A 15,283-nucleotide genomic window follows, 5' to 3' on the forward strand; every position below is an offset into this window, starting at 1 on the left:
TCACACATCTTGGGGCAATTTAAAAATCAGGATCAAAACCAGGATCCTGGAGTTGTGAGGTGGCAATGCAACTCACTGCACTATTAATACATAGTTACATAAATATTAATAGGAACAACAAAGCAATATATCTTATTTCTGTGAAAACCATGAAGTAATGTATAAAATTATGCAATCGATCTATTCTTCAAAAGGATTTCTTGATGATTATTCCCCTCCACCACACAAGTTCAGAATCAAACCTGGGTACAAACTCAAGTAAGAGCACGAAAATGCTCTTAACGTTTGGTTGAATGGCTTATACGTGAAATTGGTTACTTTGACGAATATAATTTGAGAAGTTAATGTTTGTGTTTGAACTATAAATGATGGTAATAGTGGCTCAGCAGTTCAGCAAATCAGAAAGCTCGCCAAGCTACCCCTGCTGGGCCCTTGAGAAAAGCCTTTAGCCTTCATCTTCTCAGCTCAATTGGCTTCAATTTGGATAAAAGCCAAATGAGTAAAAGAAAAATGACCAAAATAACATTTTTCAAAAATGCTCCCCTCAACCCTTAATAGCATCAATTACTCCAGAGTAGTACATCATTCACTGCAGGATACCCAAACTCAAAAGATCAAAGCATGAAGAAGCTTCAATTGAGCAATCACAGAGGCTTGTGAGACAAAACCCTGACCTGATTTTGGGCATTTATAAGGAAAGCCAGGTAAGCGTGTCAGCCTCTAAACTTTCATACTCCACACTTGACTTTCCTGAATAGTTTATTAGACTCCCTCCATTAATTTGATTATGCTCTTTCCTGTACAGTGAATGAGAGTAACCTTGAGTAATGACCATTCTGAGAAGAAGAAAAAAATAGCACCCCGCCCCCACATAAACACACAAAACATATACATGCTGTGTTTGCATTGTCTGTCTGAAACTAGTACGAATTCCAACATGCTTGTTGGCCAGTAAAGATATCTTGAATCTTACTATAAACAAAATGCTAAAAAATGTATGCACACACAAAAAATAATCAGTAAATAATCATATATCTGAGATTAGCTCACTTAAGCCCAGTCAAGCTACACTGTTTGCACAGCGAAGACACACACACACACACACACACATAGCTAAGGCAATGATTCAGCAGGAATGTTTTGCTCCGTGTCTGTCTGCACACGCTGTCAGTGTTCCAAAGAAGCTAGTTTTAACCGAACAGCGTGTATAAAAACAGTCTGATGAATCACATAGACGTACCCAGATATAAGTGTTTTTAAGAAACAACACTTTTCACTGATCCAAATGTTAAGGTGATCTTTTCAAACAAAGATTAAACTTCATCTGAGACTAACCACTGGTTATTCACCAGATACCAGTCATCACCTCACATGCTAATCATCTGACAGGATGATTTTTTGAAATGTTTCCCAATCCTAAGTACTTCCCGCCTTCCAACTATATATATATATATATATATATATATATATATATATATATATATATATATATATATATACTTTTATATATATATATATATATATATATATATATACACACATATACATATATATATATATATATATACACATACATATATACACATACACACACACACACACACACATATATATATATACATATATACACACACATATAAATTTTTTTTTTTTTATAAATTTTACTCTGCTGTAACATGCTTGAGCTCACCTACAAGCCCTGTGGGTGATTTAAAGCAGAGAAACGGGGGAGGGTTTATCCCGCAATGCACTGCTGAGTAGATCAGGATAAACATTGGGTAACACGGGAAAAGCTTAGATTGGCTTCATTTGTGCAAGCCTGTGTGATTTTAAAGTTATGTAACCTATGTATTTCTGGGTACAATCAGAGGATTCAGTAACAGGTTGTTCTAGAAGACCTGTGAAATTACAAATAACTTTCAGAAAAAAGGATCAATCCAGCACACTCAATGGTGGTTCACTTTGTAAATCCTAAATTGTTCCCAACAACAGACATCTTCCCTTTAAGTTCCAAAGTATAACCACTTAAAAAGCTAGAATCCAAAGTGATTTCAAAATGGTGTCCTTCACCTTCTATCCATAGAAACACCATAAAGAATATACTCCATGGGGAGGAAAAAAGGGTTCTTCAGGATCTTTATGGATGGTGGAGGGTTCCTAGTTTGTAGAACAGGCTCTAAATTAAACATATAAAACACCAACCCCTTTCAGGGGCTCTCACATAACAACATGACGCTTCATTCTAGCACTCATACTGGTTGTTTACTCCGAGACTCCAAATGAACCCTTAACGGTTCTTTGTAGAACCCTGCAACAGAAAGCTTCCCATTAAAGTTTAAAATAAAACTGATTACAAAAGCTAGAACCATTAAGCAAAGAAGCCTTAAGAAACCACAAATGGTTAGCTTCACCCTCTATCCCTATAGATGCCTTTAGACATGTAAAGATCAAATTTCCCTAGAACCCTTAACAAAAGAACCTTTACGAAACCAGAGTGAGTTTTAAACACTGTCCTGATAAACAGCACAAAGTATACACTTTACAGCCTTTTTTGAACAGGGTAGAGAATATCTTCACAGCACTCTGCTGTAAAGCTCTACGGTACATAAAACGTGCAAGGTATCTGCTTCCAAGAATAAAGTGCTGTGAATCCTCAAGAGGTTCTAGATTTACCCTTACCCCAGAGTGTACCACCTACACTTTTAGAGTGTAAAAGGCTCAATCTAGCAAATCCCTCACCCTGCACAGCTCTTTGGTTTTCTCCTCTGAGGGAACCTTCTATGAAGAACCTTACAATGTTCCAAAGATAACCCATTTAGGAAACTAGGAATCCTTGAGGAACCTTCAAAGAGTGTGCATTCATAGTGTATACTCTCTCATACACTTTCATACACTGCCATGTAAAGGCAATATTTCCAAAATAGTGCACTTTGTAGTGAATACAATGATATTTGGCTAATGATAAGGATAGAAATGACAGAACACTGTATAAAACACTGTATAAAGCAAACAACAAATTCAGCCTGAATCAAGGAATCGAGTAGTGCGGAGGTGTATGCTACATCCAAAACTGCACACTACTCCACTAAATAGTGAGTCAGAATAAAACACCATCTAGCGTGGTATACATATCTTCTATGCCATTATGTGGTTTGAGCCATAGTCTATGGCTCATCAGCTAATTTCTAATGTGTTCACAGTGAACTTGGTGTGTTAGAGAAGGGAAAACACAAATCTCTGTAGGGCTGTGGTGGTGCTAGGTTATTCTGAGAGAGTAAAAATGTGGGTTGAGTCCTTGAGGACTGAATTAAGAACCTCTGATCTTGACAATGGCACACGACTGTAGCCCTAGAGAGCTAGAGTTTAGCACTTTGATGTTTTTTTATGTTGTACTGTATAGGTTCTCACACGCCCCCCCATCACTCACCTGGTCCAGGTGCTCATATTATCTAGATCAGGGAAAACCTGAAACTGTCCAGACCAGAGGCTCACCTTATAGCCTGTATACAACATTACAATGGATGCTAGAGGATCTTACCAGCTAATCCTCCTCCTCCTTCTCCATGTCCTTTCCTCTTCTGCAGGATGAAGTATGGGTTTGCGCGCTCGGTGACCCAAAGCGCACCGGCCAGCAACACCTCCTCCGGGTGTAGCCACATATTCACCTTCACAGCCTCGCTTTATTTCTTTTACCACGGCATCCAAATCCGATCTGATCCGATCCGATTCAGCTTAGATCCGCGGTGTTTGTGCGCAGGCGGGCTGGAGAGGTTGCGTACTCGGACGACTCGAGCTTTAAATGACACGATCTAAAATGAAAATAATAATAATCATCATAATAATAATCATAATAATAATAATAAACAAAGGGACTAATGGGATGTTTATAAACCTTAAACAAAACACACCTGGAAAAAATAGTGTAAGATTTGTATGGCTCTATATAATATGTAAATATATAATTAGCCATATATTTACATGACATGCATGGATAAATATGAATCCGCAGAGTCTTTTGTTGATGGTCAGGTGCACCTCGGGTAGTCGTTGTCTAGTCCGAGAATTCAGATCAGACCACAGTGCCAAATGATTGAATCGGAGGAGAAACCATTCGCCTATTTACTGATCCATCGCTACAAACCTGAGCGTCCAATCCAAAGCAAATAAACAATGCGTTTTTCCGCAGGAGGTGAATCGACTCTCTAGCGCCGCGGAGGAGACGCGCGTCACGACCGAAACCACGCCCCCGCGTGCCAGCACAATGGGCGGGGCTTCAGCGGGGCTTTATTATTAACACTGTTGGATGTAAGTGCTGAAGTGGAGTGACAACATTACAACGATAAACCAGCATAGCTTGTTGTGAGTGTCACAGGATTAAGGTGAAATGCTTATTATAGAAATGATATTTATTTGTTTGAGATGGGAAGCAGTAGTTTAAATTCACAAAAAAAGCTACAATCATAGAAAGTTAAAGTATACATATGATAATAATAATAGAGATAATAAAAAGTGCTGTATACTGTGCATAATATACAGTGTATGATTATATAGTATATTGTAGTATACTGTGTATATACACTATATGGCCAAAAGTTTGTGGACAACTGACCATCACACCCATGTTTGGGTCTTCTCCAAGCTGTTACCACACACACACACACACACATATATATATATATATATATATATATATATATGTGTGTGTGTGTGTGTGTGTGTGTGTGTGTGTGTATACAATATACAATAATGTATATATTACACAAAGTATAGAATGTATTTGTATGCTGTAGAAAATGCCCCTGCACAGAGCGAGGTCCATGAATACATAGTTTGACGAGGTTGCAGTGGAAGAACTCAAGTGTCCTGTACAACACCCTTACCTCAACCCCACTGCATGAATTGAAACACCAAGCAGTGGTGTCGGTTTGATGGTTTCACTGCTGGGTAAATGTGTTTGTTTTTCTATTACACCGAGGTTCTTCCTGCCTTGGTGAAACAAAGGAAAATAACTGTGTGTGTGTGTGTGCGTGTGTGTGTGTCTTACCGCAGCAGGCAGGTGTAAAAAGGATGTTTATATGTTACAAACTGAAGTCCACACCATTACACTGAGACAGCGTTTTCCTCTAAACACTTCGATTCGTATTTATAGTGTACCTATTTAAAACCAGCATGCAGCAAGACCTAGTCCATCCTACACATTCTTATGCTGTTATCTAATATTAAACTTAAAAATAAAGTATCAAGCAGCATGATGGAATAACTGCTATATAGCAGATGCTGCTCTGCTCAGGAGAGATCAAGGCTGTCTCGTTGCAGAAGACTACTGAATGTTTCACCCCATACACACCTTGTTTTGTCTCCTACCCCTTGTACCTCCTGGTAAATAAAAGTATTTCCTTCCTTCATTGCATTAACCACTTTGTTAGAGTTATAAAGGACCCAGAGTCTATCCCTGGATCAGATCACTGGGAACAAGGCAATGCCTGAATGGGATGCCATTATAGTACAGGACTTGTTCACACAATCATTCAAATTCATGCCTATGTGCAATTTAGCCTAGCCAATCCACTCACAAGCAGGTATTTGGGAGGTGGGAGAAAACTAGAGTAAATCAGCTGGAAGAAACCAAAATGGACACAGGGACAATTGCTTGAACATTCCAGTTATTTCTTTTAGTCATTTGTACTTTTAGGCCATTACAGACACAAGTCTTTGATACGCTAAAGTGCTTCCGAGGCTGTAGAAAGTGAAACCATTAGGAGTGTAACGACAAGGTGCATCATTTCATTTGCAAGGTTCTCGATGCAATATCAACCAATACATTCAACAGACTGCATAATTAAGTACGCTATTTGTGATAAAATACTGCTTATATTATGCGACTCCCTCCTCTGAATAAGTAATTTACTATTTGATCAGATCAAGCTAGGCTATGGGGATTTAAAAAAAAAAAAAAAAAGTGTTTCTCCAAAGCATGGCATTTTTCAGAGGCAACACTACTAGAGTTGGAGAAAACAGTATTCAAAAATACACCCAGGTCTACAGACAGCTGCATAACTCAGATGGCGGAATTAGAAAAAGTCCTGTGCGTCACACACACAACCCCTCGAGAGTCACACCAGTGAAAGCAAACCATGTTTACTTTAGTTATATTCAAAGTGTTGGATTATCTCCTGCTAAGAGTCTGAATGGATCACACAAACACTATGTCATTAATAAGATATAATTATTGTACTCTTATCATATCAAGACACCACTGTATTATACCAAAATACAATTCTGTGTCTCGTTACACCCCTGGAAACCATATACTCTGTATGTAAATTATTACAAGGGCCCTAAATATCAACTTGTTGGTCGTAAATGACTGTTTATACCACTTATAGCTAGAAAAGGACCAGAATGTTCTCTTTCGGTATCATGGGTTTTCCTGAATGCCAAAGCAAAATTCCTATAAATGACAAGTTCTGGGAAAAAGTCTTTCCAATTCCAGTTATATGTCTGGCATATAGTGTGGGTGGCCTATGTTCAAACAAAATGATTACTAAAAAGGAAAACCCGTGCAATTCTATAAATTGTTTTGAAACTAACAAGGCTGCTGGATTGTGTGCATTCCACGCACTCTTTTTAAGCATATGGTGACTGCTGACTAAAATGGGGATGAAAAAGCTCAGGTTGAAAGACAAGATATACGTCAGTTTTCAGAACATGCCCCAGAGGAAACCCGTTTGGTGTGAATATAGGAAGTGGAACTTTGCTATGCTTTAGTTTTACTTTGTCATTTCTGAACGAAAACAAAATGTCCCCAGTGAAAGTGTTTCCCATTAAGATCATGCTACATTTGAATTTAAGCTCAGAGCTTCACAGAATGGGGAATACTGATTAGGGCCCCTATGGGGAGGGACAGTCCTTAGGAGCCTAGACTGAAGAAATAGTGACTCACAGAGACTGTATTTTGACAGGGTGACAATAAGGCTTGTACTTTATAGTTAAACATTTCACAAACATAAAAAGTAGGTCATTTTGGTCACGGAGCTACTGTAATGGAAGTGTTGATGAGTAACAAACCATGCCAGACTGAAATATCTCCAAACGGAGCAGACAGAATTTTCGTTTTGAGTCTGTAGCGAGTGCTATGGTTAATTTTCCCCTCTCTCTGGTAAACATATGGTATTTGTGTGAGTAGGTACATATCAAGAGCCCTCAACCACAAAGCCTCAGCACCCATACTGACTTTGATATAAATGTAAAGCTAGCTGCACTGGGGAACTACAGATCATGGTTAATGAGACTGGGAAAGTACCGCGTTGACCTGAATCCGTATCAACTTCAGTAAACAACATTACCACCTTATTGCAGACTTTGATGACAAAGAAGAGCTATTTAACTGTCCTTTCACAGCAGTTTGACCTTAATCACGTACCACCAGCAGGACACCTATTCTTCATGACCTTCATCTAGGGAGGCATGGTGGCTTAGTGGTTGGAACGTTTGCCTCATGTCTCCAAGCTTTGGGGGTGCAAATCTCACCTCCGCCCTGTGTGCATGGAGTTCTGTGTGCATGTTCTCCCTGTGTTTCCAGGGTTTCCTCCTGTTACTCCGGTTTCCTCCCCAGTCCAAAGACATGCGTTGAAGGCATTTCCAAATTGTCTGGAGTGTGTGCGCGATTGTGCCCTGCGACGGGTTGGCACCTTTGTAGCAAACAGTCCACAAATTGTCGATATGGTGAAGTTTTCAATGAGGAACATTTATGGAAGGAGTCTCCAGTGTCAGTGCTACAGTCAGAGGTAAAACTGTAACTATGTTTTCTGTCATAGGAAAGAGTAACTCTGCTTCATGCTAGGCCACATCACACCACCTCGGCAATATTTGCTTTACTAAAACAGCACGCCCCAAGTGTTTTATTCCTTACAAATTGCCCAGCACTTAAACAGACCCTTTTCTCTCAGCATCCCCATTATTTACTACTTCTTCATTCACCCTTCATTCACGACAACCACCCACAGCATTTGTAGTGAATTATATTGATCTACTGACTTTATAGATGTGGCAATTAACTACATGTATTGCAGTTAATAGCCTTTACTTCATCCTACAGCATTTGGTGTACAGAGAAAAGAGATGTCTTAATGGGTTTTAGCTTTACATTATCATCATCCCTGATTAAAACATTGACAATTATCACAAATAAGTATATAGACTACCAGTACAGGTACACCACAAAGGTTTTCCTTGCTCTGCACTTTCAAAAAAGGTTCATCAATGGTTCTTAGTTGCAGTTCTTAGGCAGAACACTATAAAAGAGGGATTTCCTTTTAGAAAGCTAGAGCTCTTAACCACCCAAAGAACCGCTTAGGAACCCTCTTTTTTTCTCATATTAATTTGAAAGGAAAGGAAAACCTTTACATATTTCATGGAAACAACATTAATGTTTTTTTTATTATTGATCTGCTGACTTTACAGATGTTGTACTATAAGTACCAGTCTTCATTTCATCCTACAACATCAGGTTTGAACCATCCATCATGATTCCTGATTGGATGATCACAAATATATATTCTATGGTACAGAGCCTCTGCTCTACTCACCAATGACTACCATTCTGGTGATGCTTCAGTCCAGCTTATGAAATGACAAGAGGAAACATACATCATAGATGTATTCATTGAAAAATAATGGAAGTAGGTACATAAGGGAAGATGAAGATGAAGGTGGCATTGTGCAGTGGGTAGCGTTGCCACCTCACAGCTTCAGGGTCCCCAGTTTGATCCCAAGCTCACAATGAGGGATTTTGTCCATGTGGAGTTTCACATGGATTTTGTCCTCCCTGTGTCCATGTGGGTTTCCTTCCACCTCCTATAAATTTCTGGTACGTGGATGGACTACTAGAAATTACCCCTAGGTGTGAATACTGAGTGCATGTTGCCCTGTAATGGAGTGGTGTCCCATGCAGTATGTATACATGACTCCTGAGAAAATGCTATTGAAAAACTGTAGAAGGAAATCTCATTTCTGATCCTTGTAATACAAAAAAAAAAAAAAAAAAAACCCCACAGAAACACCCAGCCCCTTTGTGACCTCTGACAGACACCCTGTTATAATTCAACATAGTCATAGCTGAAAAAACCACAACTTTTATCTATCAGCATCGATCTGATCTGGGCTGTGATGCAACCTAACTGAAGACCAAACTTCATCAAGGTCATGACTGTATGCCTACGGAAACACTCTTTATACTCTCAAACACAAAAAGTGCACCATTTTCCTTCATTATGGTGTCTTCTAAAGTTCCCAAGCCCCCCCCCCCCACCCCCAATGTGTTCATTTTTTATGCTACTGCATAATATATTATTAAATAAAGCTAATAAATGTATCCATCCAAGAGAAGTGAGCTCTATATGTGCTTTCTTGACAGTATTGCTATCTTAAAACATATCACATCAGCAGCCCACAGGTCTGTAATCCTTGTGACACGCAAATCCATTTATTTCCAAAGAGTATCAACAAAGTTGATATTCAGCATTTAATAATAAAGAGTTCGATGCTTCCTTCTTTGTACCTCGTTGATGTTGTGAAGTGACCTCGCAGCAGTGTAATATTTTCCAGATTGCTGTAGATCCCTCAAAATCCAGGACATGCACTTTACATCCATTCATAACAAAAGCAGCAGGTGTTTAAAGAGTGCCAAATCTCTGTTTAATCCACCTCCTGTGTCTGTCTCACAGAACCTCCAGCAATTCGCTGAACTCAATTCATGGATCTCTATCACTACTCATTATGTCTTCCTGCAAAGACAGCGGTGGTCTGTTGGAAGCCACTTAGTCGCTCAATAAACAGTAAATGGTGCTGGCGTTCATTTGTTTTTCAGTTGTGCTAATGGAGATGAACATTCGGCTTTAACCGATGTCATTAGAATGTTCGATTTATTATTTTTGTTTTGTAATAATACATGCGAATGATTTTTTTCCAGTGTGGTAGAGAGTGCATATTGAGATGTAAATACGATGGGTGTACTTTCATAGGGAGAGTAAATTGCAATAAAATTTGGTTACAATCATCATTTTGTGCATTATGGACCAAAAATTGATCCATTATGTTATATAAACAACTGAACATTACACCCTGTACTGATTTTGCACAGCAATGCTTTGTTCATTGCATTTTTGACAACTACAGAAGAATTTCTTTCCCAGTGGCAAATCTCTGCTTAATCAACCACCATCTGCACCACCCGTCTGTCTGTCGCGCACAGCCTCCAGCAATTCGCCGATCTTGATCTTTATCATTACTCATTCTTCCTTTCCTCAAAGGCAATGATGTTCTGTTGGCAGCCACTCGCATTCACTCACTAAACAGTAAACAGTACTGACTTATATTAATCTACTGAATGCACCAATGTGATGGGTTTAACTAAGGCCATTGTCATATACTTAGAAATAAGGGTTCTTCAGTATTCCTTAAGGCTTCTTAGTGTCCAAAAATAATTCTCGCACTCCAGGAATACACCCTGATTGGGATGCCAGTCCATCACAGGGCACCATGCACACACACATTCACATCTAGGGCCATTTTATTTTAGATAATACACCTACTGCCATATTTTTGGGAGGTGGGAGGAAACCAGAGAACCCAGAGGAAACCCACGTGAACACAGGAAGAACAGCTTAGGGGCAACACTGCAGGTTGCGCAACGCCACCGTGCAACCCTGAAAAAAACTCTACTTGGAATCATTTCATATAGCCTTTTATAGGAAAACTGCCTCATATAGGGTTCTTCCCAGAACCTTTAAGAAGTCAAGAAGAAACTTTTTCCCTAATGGTATAGGTTTAGACTTTTTTATACAAAAGGTTCCATCAAGAACCCTAGACAATTACTTTGGCTTGTCAATCTGGGGAAGTCAAAGGATCTATGTTAAAATTTATCAACATAGTGTTTTTTTTTTTTAGAGAGAGGGATCCAAATAGACAGTTCACATGGGGGGATGCAGATGGTGGTTGATTGCAGCAGATGTTTGCTGTCAAAAATGCAATGCACAATGCATTGCTTTGAAAATAAAAATGGTAACACGCAAGCCTTCGTCAGAGTGTAATGTTCCTGGGATAGGTTCTGGATCAGCAGTGGCACGTGACCATAGCTTTTGGTGAGGCAGGGCGACTTGAATAACTTCATAACCTCAAACAAAATGAAGTCACTTGAATTATGCTATAGGATACTATCTAGTGAATTCAATCTAGTAACCCTGTACTAGGTAGCTGAGTGTTGAATAAACAGCATGCAGTCTAGCAGCTGGTTTACTAAATTATTTTAGACGTACCTTTGTTCAAATGTGCTTGAGTTAATCATCATTAACTGGGGTTTACAGATTTCAGAAAAATATCCAGCCCTCAAAAACCACACAGAAGACCTGAAACTAGCCGCCAAAAAACTGGTTATTGGAAAAAAGAGACATTTTTCGTGTGTTCTCAGAACAAGTGTTTCACATGTATTTCTGATGTACGGACATTATCAACTCTATAATTCCCCTTTTCCTCTCCCAATCTTTATGATATCTTACAATAGAAATGTTCTTTTTGTACATCTTAGGCACACGGTCTGCACTTTATTTATTTATTTATTTATTGATTGAATTATTAGATTTAATTCTGATTATTTGAAATAGAACAACATCTTGGTGGACACAGAACATTTTTAAACTATCTCACTCTGGCAATCCCATAAACAGCTCTGTCCACTACCCCTCCCCTGAGTATGAGGCCGCATGATTCCTTCCTGTTAGCCTTTGTTACACCAAGAGTTATACCGAATTGTGTCAAAGTACTTGGAGGGTGCACATCCTTCAATAATTTGTTAAAAAACTAGTTTTATGTTTCTAGTATTCTAGTTTCAGTGAAACACCAGGGGACACCCCTACCCCACACCCCAGGTTAAACAATCAATTGGACCCCCTCGATTCGAACTCTGGTTACTGTTCCCATTTTTAACCACTAGGTGCAATAATAACTCTATGGAGCTAACCTGGGCCATGAGTGCTCTGCCAAGTGATGTGCCACCTCTAGATAGCCATCAATTCAGTTTCAATTCAATTCAATTTTAGATGTATAGTGCTTATTTACAATGGTCATTGTCTCAGAGCAGTTTTACAGAAATATATAAACACAGGATACAGATTTTGAGTGTGTGAATTTATCCCTATTGAGCGAGCCGGTGGCGACGGTTGTGAGGTAAAAACTCCCTAAGATGTTAAGAGGAAGAAACCTTGAGAGGAACCGGACTCGGAAGAAAACCCGTCGTCATCTGGGTTACAACGGATAGTGTGAAAGTAAAAGAAAGTTCATTATGGTGTTTATATGAAGTCTGTTTGTTGAACTAGTCCACTGTTCATTAAAGGAGACCTGAGTGCAAAACTGCATATGATGATTGCAGTCCCGGGGCCTTAATAGCAACCGTAAGCATCAGCTTATATCTGTGAAATAGCAACATTTTTATTAATATCTTTGATCACTCAAAAGAGGTAATTAGTATTTCAGTACAATTTAAAATGGATGGAGTTGTGAATGGGGACCTTATGAAGATTAATATTTGTTGAACAGTTGATATAAATAGTGAGGCTTCCCCTACGCCTGCAAGTGCTCTTGAGCCACCTCGACCCTGACCTGGAATGAAGCTCTTTACTAATGATAAACATAAATAAATGTTATTTATTTCTTGTCTGTACAATGTATGTACACGGCTATTATTAAAAGCACTATACAAATAAACTTGAGTTGAATAGGTGAATGAATGAATGAATGAATGAATGAATGGAATATGTTGCATTGTGAATATTCCCTCCTAATATACAGTGTCCCCAAGCTAATGCTACTGAGATAAATTCAATGTCCATGACGTGCTGGCAAATTAAATTATTCCATTCGTGAAACAAAATATGAAAATACAATCATGTTCTTCTACTCATTCTTTATCTTTGTGGTTTGTTAAATTAAAATGGATTGAGTTGTTTTGTTTTGTTGTTGGAGCTCCGTAACTTTCGAATTTCTCTCACCATATGTATACTTTTTTTAAAAATCCACACTGACCTATTTGTCAGAATGAAACCAAGAACATTGTGCTTTCTGGCGTTATTCTCCCTAGCTGACTCATTTCTCATCCACAGGGTGGTTAGATACTTGACACATGTGTTTAGGCTGATTATAATTGTGGGGTTTTCATGACACTTGTGTTTGAATAACTAATGTGAATATACTATGTAATAGATTTTATGATGTAGGTTGTGAGAGTAGACGTAGAACGCCAAGGGAGAAAAAAAAAAGAGTTTATTCAGAAACAGATTTGGGAAGTTCACAATGATGTCATGATATCCGATGATTCCAGTGTAGGTTTTATAACGTGTTAAAAGAAGTTCAGATGAAACGCAACCAAAAATAGCACACCAAAAACACAAGCACCTTTTTCAGATGCTAATGATTTTTCTCATAAACCTCTAAAAACTACAATAAGTATTCATTCAGGCCCATGGTTTAACTTAACGAATGAATATAATGTCGTTCAGGTCTGTAAGTACACATGGTTTTTATACAGACCCGAAAACACGGTTTATATTTCAGCTCTCAGGTTTATAACTGGTCATAAATACTCATCGTTGTGATTTACAATATATAGAGAATATATAGATCTTTATTTATAATGCCGTTCTTAAACACATGCGGGGCGCACGGTGGCTTAGTGGTTAGCATGTTTGCCTCACACCTCCAGGGTCCGGGGTTCGAGTCCCACCGTGGCCCTGTGTTTGCATGTTCTCCCTGTGCTGCGGGGGTTTCCTCCGGGTACTCCGGTTTCCTCCCCCAGTCCAAAGACATGCATGGTAGGCTGATTGGCGTGTCTAAAATGTCTGTAGTGTATGAATGTGAATGTGAGCGTGCCCTGCGATGGACTGGCACCCTGTCCAGGGTGTACCCCGCCTTGTGCCCAATGCTCCCTGGGATAGGCTCCCCGTGACCCTGAAAAGGAGTAAGCGGTAGAGGATGGATGGACATTCACCATCATTCTACTTGTCTTAATCATGGCTCCATGTGTAATTTCCTGCGTGCGGGGGAGTTACCTCTGCCCATTAAGAGCAATGACTGATGACCAAACACTGATGCTAATTAAAACGTTCACAAAAAGTGACTATGACCCTTACGAAGATCAACCCGAGCTGTATCTTAAACCTGACTGGGAACTAGATTCTGCCAGCGACACTGACGATGACGACCCATTGACATCCATTTCACGTCTATTGTAAATATACATTTGACCGTGACGACTCTCATTTCACTCTAAAATAAGCTTGCTTGACTACAGGATACTTTATATCCACAGAAACAGTCTTGGCGCCTTCATTATGTCTGTATCATGATGAATTCAGTTGAACCGTGAAAGGATTCTGATGTTCTGATGTACTCACAGCATTGTAATTTCTCTGTTAATTTTAGTTATCATATTTTGTAATGATAAAATGGGGGAAATGTGAGGGGAATTTCTCATTTTTACTTTGTAGTAGTTTTGTTCTTGTTCTTTTTCTGTTCATCAGAGGATAACGCCTAAGAAGGCCATGTTATGTCATTGAGATCAGTACAGAATGTTTATCTACATGCAGAGACACAAACATGTTCTTCTGTTCAAGGTTCATCTGCACATCTTCTAAGACCCTAAAACTAAGCCATTTGAATTGCCTCAAACTGCTTCTTATCCGTACAGAGAAGTGTGTCATGCTCTGTGTTTCATATATATAGTAGTGGTTCAGCACAAGCACTTCAGAGCGCTCTCATTATTCTATCCTGCTTTATTCTATCCTGTATTAACCATCTCTCTGTAATAAACCTTTTTTTACCTTCAGAGGACGAGTCTGCAAGTGTTGTCTAATTTCCAGAACAATTTGGCGTCTCCTGGCTGGGCTGCGCAAATCTTTTCAGCTTTTCTGGACAACAAGTAAACCGGAGGACGCCCATGGAAAAGTTTCACCCTGAAGTCGTGATGATGCGAAGGCGGTTTGCCCACTTGACCGATGCAGACTTACCACTGACGGGTAGGAATCATCAAGAATTTAGAATTAGAATTAGAATTTTATGAAGTCATAGTGTATTGGAGTCAATGATTTAGAATTAGAATTTTATGAAGTCATTGTGTATTGCTGTCTGTATGGATGGGAGTCATTGATATAAGAAATGTGTGTATTACATTGAGAGAAGTATTACATGGAGCGAGTTCTTATAAGAAGTTCCAGGAACTTCACCTCTGCGATGG

General features: G+C 39.1%; 1 protein-coding gene across 3 annotated transcripts in view; it reads right to left on the minus strand.

Moving 5' to 3' along the window:
• Positions 1-15,051, minus strand: part of tbc1d9 (TBC1 domain family, member 9 (with GRAM domain)) — a 57,431-nt gene extending 42,380 nt beyond the window's left edge. Inside the window, exons 1-2 of one of the 3 annotated variants that reach the window (XM_053622031.1) lie at positions 14,871-15,051; positions 3,539-3,809 (exon numbers count right to left, since the gene is read on the minus strand). In XM_053622031.1, coding sequence (XP_053478006.1) covers positions 3,539-3,659 — 121 coding nt within the window. In that variant the 5' untranslated portion in view covers positions 3,660-3,809; positions 14,871-15,051. Of the gene's footprint in view, positions 1-3,538; positions 3,810-3,908; positions 4,281-14,870 lie in introns of those variants that run through there. The other 2 variants (XM_053622030.1, XM_053622028.1) reach the window with 2 other exon arrangements.
• Positions 15,052-15,283: the final 232 nt, after the last annotated feature.

The sequence above is a fragment of the Ictalurus furcatus genome, chromosome 3 (genome assembly GCF_023375685.1).
Source record: "Ictalurus furcatus strain D&B chromosome 3, Billie_1.0, whole genome shotgun sequence".
Classification (NCBI taxonomy): Eukaryota; Metazoa; Chordata; class Actinopteri; order Siluriformes; family Ictaluridae; genus Ictalurus; species Ictalurus furcatus.